The sequence below is a fragment of the Stenella coeruleoalba genome, assembly GCF_951394435.1.
Source record: "Stenella coeruleoalba genome assembly, chromosome: 14".
NCBI classification, from domain to species: Eukaryota; Metazoa; Chordata; class Mammalia; order Artiodactyla; family Delphinidae; genus Stenella; species Stenella coeruleoalba.
In genome coordinates this window covers 25,077,370-25,103,163 of record NC_137160.1, presented here as the reverse complement: position 1 = coordinate 25,103,163, position 25,794 = coordinate 25,077,370, and the positions used below count along the sequence as shown (strand labels likewise).

General features: G+C 51.3%; 1 protein-coding gene across 4 annotated transcripts in view; it reads left to right on the top strand.

Annotated features, from left to right (window-relative positions):
* The window catches only part of CTIF (cap binding complex dependent translation initiation factor), a 308,260-nt gene that overhangs the window by 94,386 nt on the left and 188,080 nt on the right, over positions 1-25,794 (top strand). For all 4 annotated transcript variants that reach the window (XM_079942099.1, XM_079942097.1, XM_079942098.1 and 1 more), the window contains exons 4-6: positions 15,263-15,336; positions 16,338-16,442; positions 23,134-23,209. In XM_079942099.1, coding sequence (XP_079798225.1) covers positions 15,263-15,336; positions 16,338-16,442; positions 23,134-23,209 — 255 coding nt within the window. The remainder of the gene's footprint in view (positions 1-15,262; positions 15,337-16,337; positions 16,443-23,133; positions 23,210-25,794) is intronic.

Here is a 25,794-nt window from a genome sequence, read left to right as displayed (position 1 = left end):
GGTGACTGGCTAGAATGATTGTCACATGCTCCACTTCTAGTGGAAACTCAACAGGGGCTGTGGCTGACTTCCTCCCCCCCTTATCTCCTTTACCACATTAAATCCAGAGCTAGGCAGGTCTCCAGTGAACCCTGAAGATGTGGGCTCTCAGGATGAGAAGAAGCTCAGAGGTCACCTGATCCAACTCCCTGCAGTGCAGGATCCCCTGCTTCATGAGGCCATTGGGCTGCTGGACGTTTCCAGAAATGGAGAACTCACTGCTTCACAAGGCATCTCAGAGCACGTGAGGCAGCTCCACTGGTAACAATGTCGGTCTTTGATTCAGCCCAGACCACCTCTTCATAACTCCAGCTGATGGATTTAGTTTGATTCCTTTTGTCCATGGCTATTTAGCCTCTCTCCCACGGTCTGCCATGGCAAGTCTGCTTTCTAAGCTAAGCATCCTCGTTCCTGCAGCTATTTCCTTTTGTTTTGGTTCATTTATTCCTTTGATTATTTATTTGTTCTTTCATCCATTGATCCAACCAGCACGTCATCATTGAGGGCCCGTGTGCCAGCCACCATGCTAGGAACCAGGAATCGGGATGGTGAAGGCAATGGGTGCAGTCTCTGTGTATGTGGAGGGTAGAGTGGGCGGGGCGGGGGGCGCGGGAGATGGGCACTTAAACCACAGTGTTAAGAAGTCTGGGACATGACACACTGCTTCCCACGTCCTGTCCCATCCTGGGTTACTTTTCTGGGAGCACCATAAACGTAGACTATATTTCCTCTTAATAAGCCTCCCCAAACTGAACATGGCATGATCTGTGTACTTCTGCTGCTCCCAGCATGTGAGCCTCTCTTTTCCAGAAGATACCATCTGTCCCCGTCCTCGGAGTGACTTCTGGCTCCAGCTCACCTGGAGGAACCAGGATACAACGCTTACCAGACAATATTGATGATCGACTTCTATAGGGAGAGCAGTCGGCAACTGTTCATTGAGCCCACGCTCAGTATGAGCCATGTGGCCTGGTCTCTGCCCTCAGAGTACCCAGAGTCTGCTTAGAGAAAGAAGACTTTCTCGAGTGGACAGGCAACATTCTAGAGCCGCGTGTGAGTACCGGGAGGAGGGGAGCTGGCTGCAGCTGGCGTCTGTAGAGGAGGTCAGATCCCCGGGCATGGATGGGGAGGAGCCATGCTGTCATGGTAACGGCATCTGACTGGAGGACTGGAGTGAGGAGACGTGAGTCCTGGCTTCTGTACCTCTGACTCGCTATTCCATCACTGGTGAGATACGTCATCTAGCTGCAGCCTCAGTTTCTCCTCTGAAAAATGAGGAGGTGAACTAGACTTAAGGTCATCAAAATGTTTTGTTAAAAATACAGATTTCTATTTCTGGGAAGATGGAATAGATGTTCTTTTCTATATTCCTCCTGCTAAGTACAACTGAAACCCTGAACATTCTATATAAAACAAATATAAGAAGATTCTGAAACAGAGAGAGAAAGCAGACCAGCTAGAGACCTTGGGACCTGAGTATTGACACAGGAGTGACCTCCGTGGGTTTTCTTTTTGCCTCCTATATCCCAGACTTGAAGCTGAAGATGTGGGTAACCAGGAAATGCCAGTGGACACAGATTTTTTTTTTTTTGAAAGTTCCAATAAAAGCCTATTCTCTCTAAGCTTAGATCCAGGAAAAGAATAAAAGCTTAGGTCTAGCAAGATAGAAAACTTTTAGACAATAGCTGCTCTACTCCAGCCAAACAGCACAGAAAAAAACTATAGCACCATCCCCACCGTCACAAGCAAATAAGCAGTGGGAACCTGGACTTCCACACTCTCCGGGCTGTAATGCGGCCCCCTAACTCCTTCAGCAGTGTGGTGTCAGAGAAGGTCAAGTAGGAAGTTGTGACTTTCATCTCTGCTGGCTGGTAAGAAGCTCCCTGCCCCCATGGTATTGTTGGAGGCCATGTGGGGAACCTGGACTCCCACCCCCACTCAGCAGGATAGAGGTGCCCCTCCCCTCCCTGCTGGCATGAGTCAGAGGAGGTTCTACTAGAGAGCTGGGACTTGCACTGTTGCCCGGTGGTCGTGAGGCCCCCATAGCAGGGTCAGTGGGGACCATGTGGAGTCCTGGAGCTCTTACCTCCACTGAGCCACGACAAATGCTCCACTGACAGTACTGAGGTCGTGCCCACCCCCCCTTTCCCCTGACAGAGTGGTACCACAAAAAGCCAGTTAAAACAGAAGATTTAAATGAGATTCACAGTCTCATTACATAACATGAAAGTGTCCTGATTACAATCAAAAATCATTTGTCATACCCAGAATTGGGAAGATTTCAAAGTGAATGAATGAAGACAATAAATGTCAACACTGAGATGTGAAATTGGACTTCATCAAAATGAAAAACTCTTGCTCTGGGAAAAACCCTGTTTAGAGCATGAAAAGACAAGTTACAAAGAGGGAGAAGATTTTGCAAAACATATATCTGACAAAGGACAAGCATCTAGAATATGTAAAGAACTCTCAAAACTCAGCATTGAAAACAATGCAATTAGAAAATGTACAAAATACACGAGGAGACATTTTTCACTAAAGAGGATATACAGATGGCAACTAAGCACACGAGAAGGTGTCCATTGTTAGCTGTTAGGGAAATGCAAACTGAAGCCTCAGCAAGGTATCTCTGTACACCTGTCAGAATGGCTAAAATGAAAAAAGAAACAAAAAACAGTGACAACACCGAATGTCGGTGAAGACGCAGAAGAATTGGATGACTCACACATGGCTGGTGGGGATGTTAAGTGGTGCAGCCATTCTGGAAAGCAGTTTCTTATAAAACTAAACCTACAAGTACCATATGATCCAGCAAGTGCAATCCCGGGTGTTTATCCCAGGGAAATGAAAACTTATGTTCACACAAAATCCTGGACTTGAATGTCTATAGCAGCTTTATTCGTCATAGCCAAAAGCTGGGAATAAACCAGATGCCCTTCAACAGGTGAATGGTTAAGTAAGTTCTGGCACTCAGCAATAAAAAGGAATCAACTCTTGACACATGCAGTAACCTGGATGAATCTCCAGGGAATTAAGCGGAGTGAAAAAAGGCTAATCCCCCAAAGGTACATACTCTATGATTCCACTTCTATACCATTCTTGAAATGACAGGATTATAGAAATGCAGAGCAGGTTAGCAGTTCTTCAGGATTAGGGGAGGGGGGCACGATGAAGTGGGTGGGTACAGAAACGCAGCAGCAAGGATCCTTGTGCCGATGGAGATGTTCAGCGTTCTAGAGGGTATTGCTCTCAGTACCCTGGATGTGATCTGAACTATATACTTTTATAAGGTCTTCCTTGGCGGGGAAACAGGGTGAAGGATACATGGGATCTCTATTCTTTTTTACAACTAGATGTGAATCTACAATTATCTAAAATAAAGTTAAATTTTTTAAAGTACAGAACCTTTTGTTTCATCACAGTCTTTCAAGGAAATCTCATGTAGAAAACCAAAAGGGCAGAACTGTCTGGTGAGGCAGGGGAAGGAACCCACCTGCTTTCTCTTCCACTCTATCCACCTCATCACTCTGGGAGCATCTCTGCAGAACTCCTAGGTCAGCCCTGGGCCAGATGATCTCTCAGCCCCTTCCCTCCCTGGCCTTGTGTGGTTCTGAGTCTGGCGCTGGCAGGAAGGGAGATATCTCCAGCAACTGGAGAGTTCCAAGAAGGCCTCCTAGTGAGGAGCCTTGGAGGATGAGATCCTTTCTCTGCACAGAGGCATGGGCAAGGTATGGGGCTAGGGACAGCTGAGTGGGCCCCCATTACTTTAGCAGATGCTAGACAGGCAGCCAACCAGAAGTGGGCTCTGCTGTGGCCCAGTCTACGGTAGGTACTAATAATATTGCCATTTAAATCCTAAGGCATGATTAATTAGCCGAGAGACTGGAGAAATACACTTGGCAACAGGGAGTCATTATCTCCCACTCCTCCCTGGGCTTTGGGTCTTAGTTCAAAGACAGTGAGGGTAGAGAGAGAACGGACAGATTGGACAGACAGACAGGAAAGGTCCAGAGTGAAAGGAACGGCCTTTTCTGCTCCTGAACTCAGCTCTGGTACTACTCGGGAGGTTCTGTCTTCCGGTCTCGGCTCTGTTGTTCTCCTGCCTCAGGCCTTTCTATTGTAGGAAGATTAAAATATTGGGGGTCCATCACCATCTTTCCTACCAGCACGTGGGGGTGCTGTCCTTGGTGCTGAACATGCTGAACACACACACACACACACACACACATACACAGACACACCATGCACACACACACACCCCACACACACACAGACACACTATGCACACACACACCACACACACACACAGGCACACACACACAGGCACACACACACGCCCCCCACCCACCACCCACACACACCCCACACACACACCACACAGACACACCATGCACACACACACACACCCCACACAGACACACACCCCACACACAGGCACACACACACAGGCACACACACACGCCCCACACACACCCACACCCCCCCACACACACAGCCACACACACACCACACACACACACACACACACCACACACACACACACCACACACACAGACACACACACACACACCCCACAGATACACACACACACACACACACACACACACACACCAGGACAGGACTGCTTCTCCCTTGGGCCCTGCCCTGCCCCACCCTTGATCTGTGCTTGGGTCCTCACTTCCTGTCTCTTCAAGCAAACCCAAGTCACCCTCAAAGTCTGGTGGTGTGGGTCTGAGAGGAGTTTTGGACCTGGCCTTACAGGAAGCCCCTGTTTTGGCCCAGGAGATGCCTTTGGAGTTCTTTGGTCTCCAAGCATCCTGTATAATGCACCACACTCTCCCAGTGTCTCAGGCTCTACTTCCCGCCTCCACCCCAGCTCGGTAGTCACCATGCTAGTCCAGTATGATACTGAAGAGGGAGCTCAGGTCTGTGGAGCTGCAGCAACCCTCCTGGGGCCCCAGGAAGCAGCTTACAGGCCTAGACTCCTGCCTTCCCCACTCTCAGTCCATCCGTGTTGTTACTTGCGGGAGGCTTTTCCTGGAGTCCAGAGCCACAGTCTCCCCTGGAGCCCGCAGCGTGGGTGGCGTGCATCGTATCACATGGTGCTTCACTACGTGTTGTCTTCAGTAGTGTTTTTCCTTTTCTGTGACTCTCCAGCTAGGTGGTAAGACCTGTGGGGCAGGGACGATCCCCTCGGGCCTCTTGTGGCCACACAGTGCCTAGCATTGTGTTAACCCACTAATGTGGGTGATATATTGGGGCTGGGGGCGGGGGACTTGGGAGGGCATCCTTGGAGAGGAAGGAGAGAGGTCTTGTCCATTGTTTAAAGGGATAGCCCTCCCTATCGGCTCCCCTGGGAGCCCTGAGTCTGTGGGGTTTGCTTGCTCTTGGCCCTCGTCATGGACAGAATCTATGGAAGAACATTTTGCACCAAGAAGGGGAAATGGACTGGGATTATGAGCCTTCCCAGGAGCAGGGGCTGTACCGCCCTCATGTCTCTGGTGCCCAGGCTGGGCCCTGTAGAGCTGACGACCAGCAGCTGGCCCCTGGTTCTGCAGTCCGGGAGTTCAGGCCCTGGTCCCTGCAGGCTCCTGGTGCTGCAGCCGCAGTCTCGGGCTGGCCAGCTCTGGTGCGGCTGACCCAGCAGCAGACATGCTGGGGAAACTCAGACTGACATGCCCGGACATCCTCTAGTTGGAACTTTGCCTGTGACCCTCCCATTAATGGGGGGAGTCCTCCTGCTGCCCCCTGCCTTGTTTAGCCAGACTCTGCCTTATTTCTAAACCTTTGCAGCCTGGGGTTGTCAACACACACATACCTGTGCACACACACGTACACAAGCAGAAATGACTCTGCAGTTGTATATTAATAAAGAAAAAACAACGGTATAGAAGAGGGTCATTTTTTCCCATTGCACCTGACTTGGCATGTTTTTCTACTGTACAGTGACTCACTCCCATCTTGTTTCATTCCCTCATGCACGGAGCCCCCCGACCCTGCACATTCTATCTTGCACCCCTACATTCCTTCTTTTCCTCACTGCAAGTGATTTACTCCCTGCACCAGCGCTGCCTTCCCAAGAGAAGAACTCGGAAAACCCAAGTGTTCGTAGGGATGTGGGTATGCTCCTGCATTATGGGAAACTCGACAGTGGGGTCAGAAGTTATTTGAGTAATATATCTGCAGAGTGCAGTGGTTAAGAGCACAGACTCTGGTCCACACTCATGTGCGTTCCTGGGAACTAGCTGTGTGAATGCGGGCAAGTTCTCTGAGCCTCAGTTTCCTCATCAGTGAAATGGGGATGGTGATAGCAACAGCTGCTTCCTAGGGTTGTAACAGATGTAAAGTGCTCGGGTGGTGCCTGGTGTACAGTGAGTGCTGCGTCAGTGTTTGCTGTTATCGTTCTCTGGAATCTGTCGTCCCTGACCTGGGGTAGCTGTGCACCCCGCGTGGCCCTTTCAGAGGCAGCTTCAGTCTCCCTGCCCGTGGGCAGGCCGTTTCCATTTCTTTTTCCACATGGTTTAAAGTGCTTATTATCCCTTTGTGATCTGTTCTGAGAGCAGCACGATTCACCCTGTCAAGGGGCCCCCTAATTGTGAGTAAAAGAAGCTGTTGTGAAGGATTCAGCAGCGTTTAAGTGCTAAAAAACGATCCACTGAAAAGGGTGATGTTTTTGGATAAGGCTCCTCAGAACCTTGGCATTGCAACAACCTGGCGGGGTGTTGGCAGGGGCTGGGTGACCTCAGGGCCAGGGAAGGGGTGGGACTCAGAGGAAAGCCGTGTTCACCAGGGCCAACTGTGGAATTGCAACCTGGAGAATGTTCTCGAAGAAGCCAGCGAGGCTTTGTGGAGAGCTCTCGGTACCTGGCCACTGAGTCCTTGCAAAAAAAACAAAAAGAATGAATGATGCTGCATCCCAAGATAAGGAAGGTGGTGGGGGTGAGGAGGCAGGGGGACACGACAGAAAAGTGAAGCCAGGGCTACTGCAATTGAGGGGATGGCAGACTAATGGGGGAAGAGAGTTAACAGATAGTTGAAGATGTCTGTTTCCCAGTGGGGGAACCATAGTCCTGCAGGATGCTGTGTGGAGTGAAAAGGAAGAGTGGGGTGGGTTTCTGGCCAGAGGAGTTTGGGAAAAGCTGCGTAGTGTGCTGCCGCCTACTTGAAGAGTCAGCATCCATCTAAGACCAATAAAGGCACTGAGAAGTTCTGCAATAAAGTATTTAACAACTCTTTTAACTCTGTGTGTCCCAAATACTTGACCGAGGAGCCTTTTTAAACTTTTTGTCCCCCACAAAACTTTTTAATATCCACTGTTTCCAAAAGCGTGTTCCATGCCCCGCTCCACCTGCCCTAAACTTAAACCATTTTCAGTCCCTTCCCTGGATGATTCCGACGCACACGGACACTTGTGAGCCAGCGGATTTGTGTTTCTAGAACACCACTTGGAGCACACAGTAGATCAGGAAGGGAATCAACCCCTGGGGTTTGTGCCGGACGTGCCGTAGGCTTGGGGGGCACCAGCTGATGAGGAAACAGCAGAGCCACAGGGAGGAAGGCTCTCGAGCTGATCCCATCAGAGAGAAAGACTCGGAGTGGGTGGAAAGGAGATTTGTTTTCTCCGAGTCCAGGAAGAGCACAGCGGCCCAAAGAGGAATGTAATCTTGTACGTTCAGCAGCTTGGTGTGGCCCCAGAGCCCCTTCACAGACGGTGTCTGAGCCGCATTCCAACACAGAGCTTTGCCAGTGTGCCGAGGAGGATGCTGAGGCCCCTGTAGCAGTGCACAGAACAGCCACGCTCCCGCCACCATCGTCTCTGCCCTGTGTGTGTGTTAGGGGTTGCAAGGTTTGAGGGTTGGCGTCCAGAACTCAAGAAGCGGGGAGCATCCAGGCACTTTATGGCTTCAGGGGCTTTGGCTGGACGTGCGTCAACGTGGCAGGTGGCCCCAGGGTCGCCTGGGTGCTGTCAGCCCAGGGCCGGCGGGCGCTGGGGATGAACGTGAGAAGCTGTTAGGTTCCTGGCTGTCAGTTCAGTGGCAGCAGTCACCCTGCCGGTGAGTCCTGGCCCCTCTGGGCATCGCCTGGGTCACCACCTCGGCTTCAACAAGGGACAGAAAGGAAGGCTCTGCAGGTGAGGGTCTTCCCTCTCTGGGCTGAAACTTGAAGGACACAGATTTTGTTTCCAAGAGCTAGGCCCCTTCTCCAGCCCCTGTTGGTAAAAGGTTACATGCAGTGATTGTATGCCGGTCACATCCCATTGCCACAAACTCTAAGGAGGTGTCCAGATTCTTGTTACGTGCTGCAGTCATCTTGTCAGATGGAGCAGCGATAAGTAAGTCATCTCTGTGACCATGATTTTCACTGTGGACTTCTGCAGACGCTTTCCCCCTCCCCGTTGCAACACTGGCCATGGTGGGGCTCACCCTCCTACTACATTCAACAAGAGAGGCCACAGGCTTGCCCACAGCCCTCAGCCACATCCTGGTCAGCGGCCCGAGGGTCCTGATTCTTGCCCAGTGCTGTCGCCTCCTTCAGGGAGGCTGTGCACATATTCTTTCCCCAGGACTGTGCAGAGTGTGGGCTGCAGCCCCTCGGTCTGTGAGGGGCTCATCCTAGCACTTCTGTTCCTAAGCTCCGAGAATCAGAGCCACGGCGTGTGGGGGAGGGAGTGGAGGCAGGAGGTAGGTGCTCATGAGGAGTAATGAGACCTACCCTGTGGAGATGGAGGGGTGAGAGCAGAGGCTTCCACCGGCTGAGGGATGCTGTCAGCGGAACCAGAGGTTGAGCTGATGGGAGGGTGATGGGGGGAGGGTTGAGTAGCCAGGTGCTTGCTGGGAACCGCAGTGGTTTTGGAGTTTTCCAGCATTTAAGATAGGGTTCAGGTTATCTCCATCGGCTCAGGAACAAGTTCTCTGGGCTCCTGTGAGGATGGGTGAGAGTCGTAGGGCTTCAATCAGGAAAAATGTGTGGAGAGGGTCTATAAACTATGAAGTACTGAAAAAATGCTTCTCACCTCCGATCGGAGATGGTACCAGCTCCTCGAGGTTGATCTGCACATGCAGGGAGGTTGGGGGGGGCTCCCTTTACAGAGTATCTCCTGCTGCAAATGCCTGGGGCATCCCCTCCAGCAACTGCTGCTCTGTCACTCTTTCCCACTCATCAGCCAGTGGGGCCTTGTCCCTGGACCCCCAGAGTCCCTGAGGCTGGTGGGTCCCCTGCCAGGGATGCTGCTTCAGAAGAGGCTGGGGCCTGAGCTTGAGATGCCCAGGCACCTCCCTCAGCTGTGGTTCTCTCTGCACAGGGCCCTCTGCCCACAGCACAGGGCAGAGAGTAGATGGCCTCCCCCCCCGCTATGAGGGGTGGTGGCCAAGACTCCAGGCCCCGGACCAGGAGGGAGACTTATGTGCACTTGCACTGCTCCTGAGCTGTTTTTAAGGTGAACTGTGCTCGTCCCTGTGAGGTGCTTGCAGTCCTGGGTTTAGCTGTGACCTTCCCGTCCTTTTTTCATGGTGGTTCTCTCTCTCCATCCTGCATTCCTCACTCTTCAGGGGCCTCAAATCCTAGGTTGGTGAATCCATCTTGACATCCTAATCTGGGAATCAGTCTTTCAGGCACAGAGGCAGCAGGGCCTCTATCTCTCAGGGTAGAGTCTCTTTAATCAGTTGGCAGGCATCTGAGGTGGACCTAGTGTGTGCCCGGCTTGACCACTTTGGGGACACAAGAACAGAAAGCAGCTGTGGTCCAGGAGCTTAAAGTCTAATTGGGGTCATGGATGAACCTTGAGGACCTTATGCCAAGTGAAGTAAGCCAGTCACAAAAAGACAGATACTGTGTGATTCCACTTGTATGAAGTACTGAGAGTTGTCAAAATCCTAGGGACAGAAGATAGGATAGTGGTTGCCAGGGCTGGGGGGAGCAGAAATGGGGAGTTGGTATTTAATGGGTATACGCTTTCAGTGTTACAAGATGAAAGGAGTTATGGGAATGGATGGTGGTGATGGTTACAGAATATTGTAAATATATTTAGTACCACTGAACTGTACGCTTAAAATGGTTAAGATGGTAAATTCTATGTTATGTGCATTTTACCACAATAAAAATTTTTTGGAAAAAAAAAAAAAAACTTACTTGGGGAGATTAACATCCTTATGGGTCTAAAAGAGTGATGACTAAGCAATGGTCCACTCCACCGTAAGCTGAATTTGTAAGTGCCAGAGTGAGTTGTGTATTTAAAGGGTCAGGGATTAGGGAGAGACTTTGTGTTACTATCCTGAAGGAGGAAGTGAACTTCATTCCAGGTGAGGTCTCAGACGTGTGCTTTGGAAGTAAGATTTAGTTTGTTTGATTTTTTTTTTTTTTTGACCTTTGCTTTAGAAGTCATTTTAAAATGCTGTACCTGTTGGTAATCATCTTTGAGGCCTGGGAGTGATGTTGTGAACAAGCCACTTAACATCTCAGGAGGGTGGGGGCCTGTCTCCTAGATAGAAAGTGAGTCGCTCTAGCCACCTGCAATTTCAAAGTGGCATTTGAAGCAAGCAGGGCACCAGGAGTTGGGATGGGTAGGGTGATGAGACAACTCAAAGAAGGAAGGGAAGGAGGGGCTGATCCTAGAAGATTGGAAATTGTGCCATAATTGATTAGTGATGTCTGCCCCTGGTGAGAGAGGGTGCGGTGGCAGCACACATGCCAGTCAGAAGAAACCCATCTACAGGATGTGACACTTCACTTTCGGAGATCTCTTGATTTAAATATGAAGAATCTGAAGTCCAAATTGGTGAACTAATTTCGCTGAGGTCACATGGCTCATTATGGCAATGTGTTTAAGGAAGACAGTGAAGGTCTCTTGAAGTGTTTGTCAACTCAGCAGACACTTCCTGGGCACTGAACATAGAGCGCTGGGGTACCTGGAGAGGTCCCTGCCATCCCAGGTCCACGCCCTGGAGCAGGAGAGAGTGACGGTAAGACAGAGTGAGAACTGCCGCCAGTGGGCTCTGCGGCCACAGGTCACCCACGCGGGTGCTAAGTTCAGGACAGAGGGAGGTGACTGCAGTTTGGGAGGTCAGAGGGGTTTTCTGGAGCCAAGCGCTGAAGGATGGGGCACGTCTGGAGGGAGCGGGAGAGGAGCAAGGCCGAGACGAGACGTCACGGTCAATAGTGAAAGGGATTATGGGGAAGCGGGACTGGACAGGTGTGGGGAAGACCCAGGTGCACACAGGTGGCACCACATGGAGAAGCTTCTGGCCCCGAGTGACTGTGGTTGATTCACAGGAGGATTGTGGGAGGTCTCAGGGCATCGTGAGAAAGTTCCCAGCCACTTAGCGCCTGAGTGACCCAAGGCTTCAGGCTGGTGGTGCCAGAGGGAGGGCCCAGTCCTCAGCGTATGGATGCAGCCCAGGCAGGTTACGCGACTCATCCCAGGTCACACTCTGGGTGCCCCTCTCTCCCATTAGCCCTTTGTTCCCTCAGCCTCCCCTGAATGCTCCCCTCCTCTCCCCACCCCCTCCTTATCTCCTGCCTGGTGTCTGTGAGGGTCTGAGCACTTGGGCCCCTTCTGCTGGGAGGCTGGGCCTCAACCTTTCTACTGGCCAGTTTGTGTTCCTTTGCCTTCAGACCGATTAGAAGCCGGAAACTACCCTCAAAGCGCTCTCTCTCTGGAAGTAGGTTGGTTTCTACCTTGAGGGATTGGTGAGTCGGGATGCGCAGAGTAGGACGCGGTGAGTAAGAAGACCTTGCTGGCCGCCTCTGCCGACCTGAAGAAAACGAGAACTAAAAACAAAACCAAACCCCCAAGCCATGGGGCTTCATCGCCAAGGCGCCGGGTGTCTCTGGTCGCTGGGGGAGGGAGAGGCAGGTTGCTGAGCCTCGTTTGGGGTTATTTCTAGCCGGGTTCTCAGTGCCTTGTATGTGGGCGGCGCTCAGTAAGTGCAGAATCTAAACACACACATACATCCTCATGCCTTTTCTCTTTTCACCAGTGTCCATGTGAGCTCTGCTCGGCAGGCTCTGGGGTGATGTTGGCCGTGGTCTCCAGCTGGGGGGGCACAGGGAGGACAGCAGGTGGGACTCTTCCTGGGCCGTCTCTGGGGAGGTGGTGTGGGGAGATCAGAGACTAGCTGAGCCAGCCTGGGTCTGAGCTTGTCTGTTTGCAGGAGGTGGGGCCCCGGGGCCCTCTGGTGCTTCATGTGGCTGAAGGACATGAGAAGGTCACAGGGGGTTGTCTGCTGGCTGTGGGGAGTGGGGACGTGATGGACTGCCCTCACAAGGGCTTTGTGGAGGTGATGGATGGTAGATCACCGTTATCAGTTTGCTAGGGCTGCTTGATTTAGGACGTTTGACCACGAACTAGGTGACTTAGAACAACAGAAATGATTGTCATCTCATAGTTCTGGAGGCCAAAAGACTGAAAGCAAGGTGTCTGCAGAGCCATGCTCCCTGTGAAGGAGCTGGGAAAGGATCTGTCCAGGCCTCTCTCCCAGCTTCTGGAAGTTCCTTGCTTGTGGCAGCATAACTCCATTCTTCACCTGGCGTTCTCCCTCTGTGTGCATCTGTCACTGTGTCCAAATTTCCTCTTTTTATAAAGAGACCGGTTATAGTGGATTAGGGCCCACTCTCATCTTACCTGATTACATCCGCAATGAGCCTGTTACCAAATACTGTCTGAGGGACTGGGGGTTAGGACGTCCGCGTATGGATAATGGTGGTGGCGGGGATCGGGGAGGGGTGGTGACGACACAGTTCAACCCATGACCATCACTGAGGAGCACTTGTGAGGCCCCTAGTAGGCCCCTGACCAGGACTGAGAGTGGGTGATGTTGAAAACCACTGACTTGCCCACCTGGGGGCACCTTGACAAGCTGCCGGGCTCCCTGTGTAAACCCAGGAGGCCTTAAAGTTACCCAGAATGCCTTATTGTATCCTGCCAGGGCCCCTTTCCACATACTGGCCCTTTTCCCCAGATGACCACTTCCCTCCTTTTCCCTCCGCTCTCCTGATCACCATGAATTCCTACTCTGGGGGAGTCCTTCCCTACTTCTCAGGAAATTTGCCTGTGCTTTGGTCCTACTGTGGCACCTTGAATCAGTGCACATCTCACACTGTATTGTAATTATTTATTACGTGTGTGTCATCCCATACCATTCTTTGCAGGCATAACCTGTGACTTCTCCACTTTTGTGTCTTCAGTGTCTGCCCAGGGCCGGGCCTATGGAAAGATCTCAAAGGAAGATTGCCCAGTGTATGAGCTAGTGGATCTGAGGAATGACAGGTCCAGGGACAGATCATCATAAAAATAAAGACTGGGGATGCTACCAGGAATCTAACCAGAAGGTCGTAACACACACAGAAGAAGGTGTACATACCATGCACCTTCAGTTCAACAGATTTCCACAAACTGAATACACCTATGTAACCAGCACCTAGATGAAGAGCAGACATTACCAGCCCCCAGCACCCTCCTGGGGCCCGCTTCTGGTTACTGTCTGAATTCTCCATAGATTAGTTTGCCTGTTTTTGAACTTTATATAAAATTGAATTATAGAGCCGGTACTCTTATATCTAGATTCTTTTGTTCCACTTTATGTTTGTGGGATTCATTTATGGCATTACATGTTGTTTTAGTTTATTCTGACTGTTGTGTAATATTCCAGTATGTGAACACACCACGATTAATTTGGTCGAATGTTGGTAGGCATTTGGGTGGTTTCCAGTTTGGAGCTGTTCTGAGTAGTGCTCCTCTGTACTTCTGTGCTGTGTAATACTGGGGAACGTCTGTACACATTTTGGCTGTGTTTGTACTTGGGAGTGGAGTCCTGAGTTATAAGGCACACGCACAGTCAGCTTCAGTGGAGGTGGAAGTATTGTTTTTAAAGACTGTGGTGATGACAAGCAGACTGTGGGGGTCATGATGTTACTGAACCAGACTTGGGTCCGCTTGCCCACACACAGTAAAGCCAATCTACTGACTCCAGGTTGTGGTGAAGGAAAGTGCAGCGTTTATTGCAGGGCGCCAAGCAAGGAGTCCAGGCAGCTTAGTGCCTAAAAGGCCCAAAGTCCTCGAAGGCTTTCAGGGAAAGGTTTTTAAAGACGGGGTGAGGGAGGAGGGTTATGGGATATGTGATCAGCTCATGGGCATTCTTCTGATTAGTTGGTGGTGAGGTAATTAGGAGTCAGCATTACCAACCTCTGGTTCCAACCCATCTGGGGTCTATGTGCTTGTGGTCAGTATGCAGTTAACTTCTTCCACCTGGTGGGGGTTTCAGTATCTGCAGAACAGCTCAAAGAACCTGGGTCAAAATATTATCTATAGCCCTAGAGGAGGAACTAAATGTCCTTGCCTTTGTTTAATGGCTAAACTATTATTTTTGTCTTGCTTGTCTGTTTTCCTTTGTTTCTGCATTTTCTCACTTCTCTGGTTACATTTACTCTTTGGAACTTGGGGAAGGCCTAGGAGGCTGAAGTTTTCCTTCAGGTAGAGGACAGGGGAGGGGGTAGGGTCTGTTCTGGGAAGGCCCCATAGGGTCCTGCTCAGTTACAGTGAGGGGTGGGTGGCATCAGGAGTGAAGACAGGGATCTGGAGAACTTGTTGCAGAGATCAGCCGAGGGCAAAGAAGCCAGAGCAGAGAAGCTGGGTCAGGTAGAGCATTTTCTGCCTATGGAATGGATCATATAGGAAACAACAGAGGAAGAAGACCGGAGCTAGCTGACTTAGAGAAGTTCCATCGCTGGAGTTGTTGGTCAATGGGGGCTTTGGTGCTACCTGATTTGGGGCTGTGGGGCTTAACTCCAAAGGAAGTCAGCCTCCCAACACAGACCTTCCAGTGTGCCTGGCTCTGCAGAGCCCCTGCCTGGAGAAGCTGCTGCCATCAGGCTGGCAGTGGTGGTGGCAGCTCCCTAGTATAGAGGTTTTGAGGAGAGAGCCACGGGCTGGAGCAGCAGAGCCCTGGCTGCCCTGTACCTGACCACACAGCTCTGTCAAGCACCAGCAAAGCGAGGGCCCAAGCCTGGGGGAGGCCAGGGGTCCCCCTGACTCGTACTGCGTACACCAGCCAGGACACTCACTCCAGTGGCTCACTCCAGCCTCCAAGCTGCCCAGGATGACCAACCGAGGGGGATGGCGGGGAAGGGGGCCCTCTGCAACCCTCGCTGGGATTGGGCCTTCCACCCATTTGTTCCATGTCCTGGCCAGGCAAATAATGCCACCCCTTTCATCCTCCATCTCTTCCAGAATGGCAGCAAAGACACCTCTCTGGACATGCTGGGCACAGATATCTGGGCTGCCAACACCTTTGATTCCTTCAGGTGAGCTCCTCTTCCTCTTGTTGTGGTGTGTGGCTCCGGCTGGGACCCCAGCTTACTGGTCCTTATGCCCTGAGGGTCCTTTGGGGATTGAGTTATTGTTGAGAGTTCATTGATCAAGAAGTGGAGAGAAAGACAGGAGGGTGAAATAGAGAGGATGAGGCCGGAGGAAGGAGGTCAGAGAGAGAAGGAAGGAAAATGGCGGTGGGGGAACAGCACGTGGCTGTGTTAGAGCTGAGGATGGACAGCGGTGGCTGCACACCCCACCCCTCCCACCAGAGGTTATGGAAGGCGGGGGCTGGGGGGTGCGGAGAGGGGTCCAGAGAAAAGGGAGAACTGTCAGTGCTTCAGGCTCTAGAAGGTTCCTGACGGGCCAAGTTGGAAGGGCGGGTATTGGCCAGGCTTTCTCAGGATGTGGGGATGGTGCCCCTGAAGGGTTTGCTGATGGGCTCTCCTGTCATGGTGTCCACTTCTTTGGAGAGTGATGACCTCAGACCATGGATGGTGGTGGCCCTTTAGCTCAGCTCTGCCCCGGCCCTGGAGCTGGCCAGCTCTGGCTGTGCTCCAGGCTCACCCTGGCTCTGGCTCAGGCTTGCCCAGCATGGAAGTGCTGTGGGTCTCCCGAGACTGGTACTTGGGGGACCTGGCCTCCTGCTTCCCCGACTGACACACTCTCCCCAGGCTTTCCAGTGTTTCAGGCGGACCACTGTAGAGCGAGCATCAGGCCCACACTTGTGTTTTATAGGCATCTATTATCATACAGCAGGGTTGAAGAGAGGGGAAGGCTACCACGCAAGCACTTGCCCTGTTGTCTGTGAGCGCAGAGCCGACATTTCAGGCTCCATTCTGAGTGAGGGTCCCTGCCTGACCCCTGCCTGTGGCCAGTAGGGACTCCTTCTTCCTGCCCACCTCCTTCTGAGATGCCCTGCCTGGGGTGTGCCGGGGTGTCTCTTCCCCATCAGTAACTGGGCTTGTCACATTTCTCACCCTCCCTCGCCCTCTAGTGGTGCCACCTGGGACCTGCAGCCTGAAAAGCTGGACTTCACCCAGTTCCACCGGAAGCTCCGACACACGCCCAAGCAGCCCCTGCCACACATCGACCGTGAAGGGTAAGGGGCAGTGGGGAACTCCCACATAGGGGCTGGTGAGGTGAGGGACAGCTGTGGCTATACCGGGGCAGAGGGGGGCCTTTCCTTGGGCAGGCTGATGTCCAGAGGCTCAGTGGCTCAGATCTGCAGGTTCACTGGCCTCTCTCCAGAATCCCTCCACCCTTCACTGCCCAGCCCCCTCCAGCCACACTGCCTGCTCCGCTTCCTGACCACTCACAGTGGCCCTGCTTGCCAACAGTCTAGAGCAGTGGGTCTCGCCTTGATAAGAAGAGGGATCACTGGGTCCACCCGCAGAGTCTCTGATTCAGGAGGTCTGGGGTGGGGCCTGAGAATTGGCATTTTTCACAAGTTCTCAGGAACTGCTGATGCTGCTGGTCCAGGGGCCCCACTTTAAGAACCACCGGGGGGCTTCCCTGGTGGCGCAGTGGTTGAGCGTCCGCCTGCCGATGCAGGGGACACGGGTTCGTGCCCCGGTCCGGGAAGATCCCACATGCCACGGGGCGGCTGGGCCCGTGAGCCATGGCCGCTGAGCCTGCGTGTCCGGAGCCTGTGCTCCGCAACGGGAGAGGCCACAGCAGTGAGAGGCCCGCGTACCGCAAAAAAAAAAAAAAAAGCCACTGGGGTAGTGGTTGCTTTTACTCGGTCGTCTCACTCTTTCCTTAGTTCATGCATCAGTGTTTACTTTCCCTTTTAGAGATGGTGTCAGGGCCTGGGCTGACCTCCGGACAGGACTGTGACTCCAGCCACACACAGGGGTGTGAGACAGATGATTTCTTTTCTTCCTTCCTTCCTTTCTTCCTCTCTCCCTCCCTCCCTTCCTTCCTTTTAAGATAATTTTTACTGAGGTAGAATTCACATAACATAAAATGAACCATTTTAAGGTGTTCAACTCTGTGGCATTTAGTACATTTATAATGTTGCATAACCACCACATCTGTCTAGTTCCAAAACATTTTCAACGCCCCAGGATAAAACCCATACCCATGAAGCAGTTATTCCCATTTCCCCACACGCCTACCCCTGGCAACCACCAATTTGCTTTCTGTTTCTATGAATTTATCTATTCTGGAGATATCTATCTATACCTATCTACCTATCTCTATATAGATATATAGGTATAGATATCTGGAGGTATATATACATGTATGGAACTATATACATATATATATATATATATGGAATCATATGTGGTCTTCGTGTTGGGCCTCTTTCACTCAGCATAATATTTTTGAGGCTTATCCACGCTGTAGCTTATATCAGGACTTCAACCCTTTTCACAATAACATTCCATTGTTTATCCATCTGTCTGCTGATGGGCATTTGCGTTGTTCCCATCCTTTGGCTACCGTGAATAATGCTATTATGGACATTCATGTATAAGTATTTGTTTGAGTCTCTGTTTTCAATTCTTTCGGGGTCTTTGACTGGGAGTGGAGTTGTTGGGTCACATGGCTAATTTCTGACACCAGTTCTGATGTGTGTGTATTTTTTTCCCCAAATCCACAAGCAATTCTTCCACACTAGCTGGGTGTCCTGTAATTCAATTCAATTCTGACACTGTCTCCCTGGATACAGCACCGGATACCAGTAGAAGTCCAGGTTGCTACTTGTGCTTCTGATCAACTGGCTATAAATCAGAGGTTCCCACAACCTCTCCTGGAGTTTGATTAATTTGCCTGAGCAGCTCACAGAGGTCAGGAAAATATTTTACTTACTTGATTACAGTTTATCATGTAAGGATGTAACTCAGGAACAGCCAGATGGAAGAGGTGCGTAGGACACAGTATGGGGAAAGAGGTGCAGAACTTCCATGCTCTCTCTGGGTGCACCATTCGCCCTGAATCTCCACGTGTTCACCAGCCCAGAAGCTCGCCAAACCCCGTCCTTCTGGGTTTTTAGACACGCCTCACTACACAGGCAGAATTGATGAAATCATTGGTTACTGTTGATTGATTCAATCTCCAGCCCCTCTCCCCTCCCTGGAAATCTGAGGTTGGGGATAAAAGTTCATCCCCTTCTACCACAGGGTTGGTTCCCCTGGCAACCAGCTCTGATCCTCAGGTGACCTAGGGACTTTCCAAATTTCACCTCATTAACATAACAAAAGACACCTTGATCACTCCCCGCTTAGGTAATTCCAAAGATTTTAGGAGCTCTTTGCCAAGACTGGAGGTGAATCAGATACATCTTATTATAAATCACAACATCACACATGGCAATTCTATGTGTTGACTTTATGAGGAGCAGCTAAACTATTTTCCACAGCAGCTAAATGTTTTACATTCCCGACAGCAATACACAGGGGATCCGATTTTTCCACATCCTCGCCAGCACTCGCTATTTTCCATTCTTTGCTTTTAATTATACTCATGGCTTTTATTTTTCCTTCCAGTCCTTCCCTGCCCACCCTTGTCTCCCTGTCACTTCAAGCTAAAATGTAGCTGATATTATGGGCTACATTCCTGCATCTCACCTGTCCCGCTGCTAACTCTGCCCACCCCACTCACACCCAGTGGTCACCCTCCTCTTGACAGCAGTGGTTTTACTGCAGTGTAAGCGTGACAACCTGGGAGGGAGATGCTCGCATCCTTATTTCAGAGATGAGAGAAACGAAGCTCAGAGAGGTACAGTACCTGCCCAAGGGGCAGATCTGTGATTTGAGCCCTTCTGAGGCCATCCAGCGCTCAGGCTCAAGGATACAAGAGTATCCTTGAATTGGCTTAATCCCCTTAAAATTTTATGTAAAACTATGTGCACGTGTATATTTTGGGGGGCAGGGGCCCATCACTCACATCAGACTTTCCCAGGGGACCCCATCTTCTCCCCATACCTCCTTTTTCCACTGTCCTGCCCCTGTGAGGGTTCTGTCCAAACTCTTGGGATGTTTTTCTCGAGTAGAGAGAGGAGTTGCCCTTGAACGTGGAGGCATCCTGTTAGGAGGAGATAGTGCAAAGCAGAGTCGCAGCCACGGGGCTCCCTTGGCCCTGCCCCACGCCCGGCCGCCCGCTCACCGTGCCCTCAACCCTCTCACTCAGCAGCTCTGGGGCCATTTTCCCCCTGAGCTGCTTGGCTGCGCAGGGCTGTGCCCTCCACACTTCTGAGTGTAGGAAAGCTGACCTTTGCTCAGCAGGTCAAGTTCAGGAGCTGCTTTTCTGCAGAAGCGATGCTCCCCATCTGCCCTGTGGTGGGAGCCAGTTGGAGCTTGCTGTGTGCCATGGGAAAGGGAGGAGCATTTTGCACTTCTGAAGCCCAGTCACCAGTCCTGCTGGGTCCCCAAATGGTGAGGAACACACACACACACACACACACACACACACACACACACACACACACACACACACACACACACACACACACTGTATACAATACGGTCCCAGAATAATGCCCAGAAGCATTATTTCTATTCACTCTACTGTTAAAAAGAGACATGAACCCATTCATGATTGAGACTGTGCATACACGTTCAGAGAGTACACGGTATAACATAAGGGCCAGGTGTGCAGTTACATAAAGTGAAGGCGGGGGGCAGGGGTAGAGAAGTGAGCACCGTGGGGGGATGAACTGTCTGCGGAAGCCTTCTGGAGAGAGGTGGCATTTCCCTGGGAAGCGCCTATCTCTCCTTTGTCCCCTGGGGGCACATGGATGGCAAAACCAGTGGGGAAACTGAGGCCCAAAGGACAGAAGTGATGACACTGCCTCATGGACCGAAGGTGTCCGTTGGGGAGCGAGTGATGGTCAGGCTTTCCAAAGGCGTCTGCACCAGTTCACACAAATTAACGTCCTAACAGAACACAGTGTGGCAGTAGCGACAAATGACTATCCAGGGAAGGAAAGGCTCCCCTCGTGCTGAGGGCCCTTGCTCCTTCCGGAGCCAGAGGAACTGGCCACACTGCTCACCACCAGCCTCACTCACTCAGAGGAGCCGGCCAGATTTGCTGACAGTGCCCCGGGGTCTCCTATAGACGCCTGGCTCTCTGACCAGATCCCATCTCTCCTGGGATCCTGGGGAGTTTGGGTGCAGCGTCCTGTAGCCACTTTGTCGCTAAGCCAAGAAGTGTGTCACCCTTGGAGCCCGGCCTTTCCGGGGATGGACTCCATACGCCCAGCCACGGCAGCAGCTCTTGGAAGTAGGGTACCACTCGGTTGCCAAGGCTTCCCGCAGCCCGTGTTTCCACGGAGGGACAGAAATCAGTGGAGGTTGTTACCTTGGAAACCCTGTTGGCAGCAGTGACTCAGCTGGTCTGTAGCAACCTTCTGCCCTTGGAACCTGCCTGCCGTCCCTCCAGGGAGTTCTGAGCCCCCGACAGGGCGGGCCTAGGGGGACAGTAGCCCTCCTTGCCGACCCCAGGGGCTGATGAGGTGAGACTGAAAGGCTGTGCCATGATGTATTAGGCTGGTGCCCGAGGGTGGTTGGAGCCAGAGGCGTGTTACATGTTCACATGACCTGGGGGAGGGGTGTCAGCCCCAGAGTCCCCAGTTCCCTCCCCGCCACTGCCCCGGCACGCAGGGAACACAGATGTCTGTGAGCAGGTGGTGTCTTCACGGGCCAGCCTGTCTCTACCAGGCAGACTTGTTAGTTGAAAGGCAGCTGGATGTTTCCAGACCTCTCTCCACCTCCTCTGCAGCCCTGCACATCACCACCAGGCTGGAGGCTGAAGAGGCAAGAAGTCCCCTTACACCCCTCCCACCCCATCTCCACCGGCCAGAACCCAAGCTGTGCTCCCAACCCTGGCCTTCCAGCGCCATCTTGCCCCTTGGCCCCCTCCCCCCACCCCTCTGCAGCCGCAAGAACCCTGCCCTCCTTGCTGGCAACACCCTTGCGCTTAGCCCCAGGCCTTTGCCCTCTGCCTGGGACGCTCTGCAAGATTCTCTGCTGGACCATCGCACGTCCCACCTCCCCCCGCTCCGCCCCAGGTTATTCTAGATGCTGCTCCTCTGGGAGGAGCTGCTCCGCGTCCCACCTCCCCACCCCCTCTCCGCGTCCTCGCTTGCCACCGAGCACTACCACCGCGCTGTGACACGGAGGGCCCAGACCAAGCCGGAGCCCCCAGGGACACAAGCGTGTGTTGAACGGGGCATAGATCCTATCCCCCACCCCTTCCCCCAAGCTGTGCTGGGTTTTGTAGCCACCCCGTTTCTCTTCCTTGGAGTTTCAGGGTGCCTTCTGTGCACGGGACTTTCGTAGCACTTATCTCATGCTGCCCCCTACTGGTGCTCAGGTTCACTGCCCCGTAGATGGGCATAGGCTCCTCGGCTAAGAGCTGTGAGCTGTCTGAGGGCGGGGACCACGTGGGATTTATTTCCCACGACTCCAGGAAGACTTGACAGGTCCAAAAACACGAGAGAGGCTTGGCGGATATTTGATCAAATGAACTAATTACTCTGAAATTTGAGAGTTGCATTAACTCTGGAACTGGAACATGCTGCCACCAACCCATCAGGTAGCCCTCACCATACCTGATAATAGTAATAACAATAATAATAACAATACATAATAGTAATAGTAACTGATACTTACCGTGCACTGTGCACACACCAATCCAGGTTCTAACCGCTTGCCTGTATTATCTAAAACTCACCACAGCTTAGGGAGGTGGGAGCTGTTATTCCTTCAACAGATGAGGAATCTAGAGGCCCAGAAAAACTGAGGCTGTGTTGGCTCTAGAATCTATGCTATTAATCAGTCACTGCACTGCTGCTCTGCCCCAATAACAATAACAACAATGACAGTAAATATAACAGTCCTAGTAGCACTAATATATTTACCTTATTATTTGTTTTGTTATAATTTTACTGAATTATTGCCTGTATTTACCATGATAATCTATTTTCTACATATACTTTTATTATAGCGTTTACTGTATGCTGGGCACAGGTCTAAGCACTTCAATACATTAACTAATTTAATCCTCCAACCACCTCGTGATGTTAGGCGCTAGTAATTATCCCCATTTTACAAATGAGGAAACTGAGTTACAGAGAGGGAAAGTGACTTGAGCAGGGTCACCCAGTTAGTAAGTGATGCCACTGGGGTTCCAAGCCCTGCAGTTCCAGAGTCTGCACCCTCAAATATGTGGACGATATGGGCCTTTGCCAGTGAATTGGGGTCAGCACCTGTGGTCTGAAGGTGTGCCCGCCCACAGAGGACATGAAGACAAAGCATTGGCATCTGAGTGGGCTTGCTGGACTGGCAAAGTCAGGCCCGGGAGGGAGGAATCCCTGTTGGGGGCCTGCGTGCCCTTGAGAAAGTTGCTCGATCTCTCTGTTCATTTGCTTTCCCCTTGGTGTAACCGGGCAAAATGATGGGTTTTTGCAGGATCTGTGATATGCTTTGGGGCGTTCATTGGCAAGGAGCTTAACTTCTTTGCCTGGAAAGGTCAAGGGGAACTCTGGTATCCTTCACCTCCCTAGGGGATGGATGCCTTGTTAGTGCCTCTGCCCCACCCCAGGTCCCACATTCCTGCCTGCACAGAGTCCTTTGTCCTCAAGGAAGGGCCTGTGTTGCAGGCCTGAGGGAGGAGAGCACTTCTCCAGGGCCATTTCCCCCAGGTGGGACAGGCTGATTCTTCGGCCTTGAGGGAGAGTAGGACCTGGTGTCTCCTGACCACCCCTGCTCTTCCTGCTTGCTGGGCCTGGACAGGATGCATGAATGAGCTGTCCTTTCAGTGTTGTTATGTTTTTTCTGGTCCAGGTGTGGAAAAGGGAAGCTGGAAGATGGGGATGGAATCAACCTGAATGACATCGAGAAGGTGCTCCCGGCCTGGCAGGTAGGTATAGGGGCAGAGTCTCCAACAGCACCCCTCCCCCTGCCCTCGGCCTGCTCAGGGCCTAAACTCTCCCACTGGCCCCTGTTCCTGCAGGGTATAGCTGGATGTACTGCAGTGGTAGGTGGGCCGGGGTGGATACCTGCCTTGGTGCAAAGTGTCCCACTGTGATGTGTGTGTGGCAGCCTGTGCTCAGCTGTGCCACAGGTGCTGGTGGCAGACCTGACGTGGATGAAATGGCCCATGCACTGGCAACTCGGCAAACTGGGAAGCTTTTGTCCCTTGACCTGAAACGTCTGAGGTGAGGCAACCTGCAGCGTGTTCCGGTGGGACTGGCAGGGCTGTCATGGTTTCAAATGTGGTCAGGGCTATTTTTAGGCCTTTGAAATGTGGAGTTGTCCTGCCAGCCTCCAGGTGTCTGCTGTGCTTGCTGGTTTTGTCATTGATTGGACTCCTTTCCCTGAATCGGGCCGGGCTCCAGGACAAGAGGATTACTCAGCAAAGAGACAGCAAATCTAGGTCCCTAGATGCTTCTGGTGCTGGACTTTGGGCAGAAGCCGTAGGAGTGTAGCTGCTTCCGGGAATGAGGCTAGGCCTCCTGCAGAGGAGGGGAGCAGCAAACCCTCCTCCATGACCGATCCTGCCCCGCGTGACCTGCCACGCACTGCACTCACCACATCACGCGCTCCTCTCTCTTCCCGGTCTGTCTGGCTATGTCAGCTGCATCCATTCTTCTCTTCCAGCTCCCTGCAGGACTTACCCACTTTTTGGCTGAGTGTTTATGCCTTGGGCCTATTCATGGGAGGCAATAGAATGAACAGTCAAGGCCTCAGCAATCTGATTGGGATGTGACTTGGGCTGGGTTTTCCTTATGTTTCTTCCACTTGGAGTTTATTGAGCTTCTTGCATCTGTAGGTTTACAGTGTAGGTTTATATCAAATTTGGAAAAATTTCAGCCATTATCTTCCTCACCTCCCCCAGAACCCACACTCTGCAATTCCAATTATATGCACGCTGTACTTCTTCATATTTTCCCATGGTTCACCAAAGCTCTGCTTTTTTTTTAGTCTTTTTTTCTGTGTTTCATTTTGGATAGTTTCTATTGCTGTGTCTTCAAGTTCACTCATCTTTTCTTGCAGTGTCTAATCTACTGTTAATCCTGTCCTGTATATTTTTCATTTCAGATATTATATTGTTCATCTCTAGAAGTTCAGTTATGGATTTTTTTTTTTTTTTGGTTATCTTCCATTTCTCTCCTCTTTATGCTCATGCTTTCTCCTACCTTCTTGAGCATATGGAATATTTTATAGTAGCTGTTGTAATGTCCTTCTCTACCAATTCTGTCATCCATGTCATTTCACAGTCTGTTTCTGTTAACTGATTTTTCTCTTGGGTATGGGTTGTGTTTTTCCTTGCATGCTTGGTAATTTTATATTAGATGCAAGATATTAGGAATTTTAAGGTGTTGGATATTATTATTATTAATTAAAATATTTGGAACTTTATTCCAGGACACAGTTAAGGTACTTCAAGAGTTTGATCCTTTCAAGGCTTGCTTTTTAAGCTTTGTTAGGTGGGAAGCCTTTAGAGCAAAGTTTGCTCTGCTACTGGGTCAATAGCCTTCTGAAGTTGCCACTCAGTGCTTTATGTCCTAGGAGGTATTTCCACCACGTCAGCTGGGAATACAAACTATTTCCAGCCGTGTGTGCTCTTAGGGGATTACTCCATCAGTTTGTTGCAGGTAGCTTTTCACCAGCCCTGGAAGTTTCCTCACATACATGCACAAATTGGCCAAAGACTCAAGGGGCTGCCATTTCTGGATTTCTCTCTGTGTGCAGCTCTCTCCTCTCTGCTACTCTGCCTTCCAAATTCTAGTGGCCTTGGACTCCCTGAATTTTGAACTCTGTCCCCTTAACTCATTGAGACCACCTGGCTCTCTTTGGACTCCTCCCTGCCTTGCAGACTGGAAACTCACCAGGCACCAGGCTGGGGCACATGTAGGGCTCACCTCATTATAAGGGAAAGTGTGATGACTTGATGGTGGAGAAACCTGTCAGGCTCCAACCTGACCAGGTGATCAGGGTTAACATCATTAGTGTGGGGTGAGTGGACACCTGATGTGCTGCACGGAGAAAGCCCAGCATCATTTCTGGGGTTTTCCTGCCAAGAAAGCACAGCCTGCCTCTGGTCCTGAGGAACCAAATGGAAAGGCCATCTTCTAAAACTGCTTGGACGTGAAAGACTGAGGAATCTCCCAGATTGAAGGGGATTGAAGACGCAGACAACTAAATGCAATATGTATTCCTTTTTGAGATCCTGGACCATAAAGAAATAGAGACCTTGTTGGACAGTGGGAGAATGTGAATTGGGGTCTGTGGCAGTAGTGTTTCTTGGCTAGAAGTGTCCTGATTTAGGGGGCTATATGATGGTTAGCTAGGTGAGTGTCCTTGTTGTTGAGAAACACACACTGGAATATTTGCGAGATATGTGGGCTCATGTCTGCAGCGTGTCCTCAGATGCTTTAGAAAAAGATGAATGATAATGAATGTGTAGGTCCACAGAGGGAGAGAGAAACCTGAGTGAGGGGG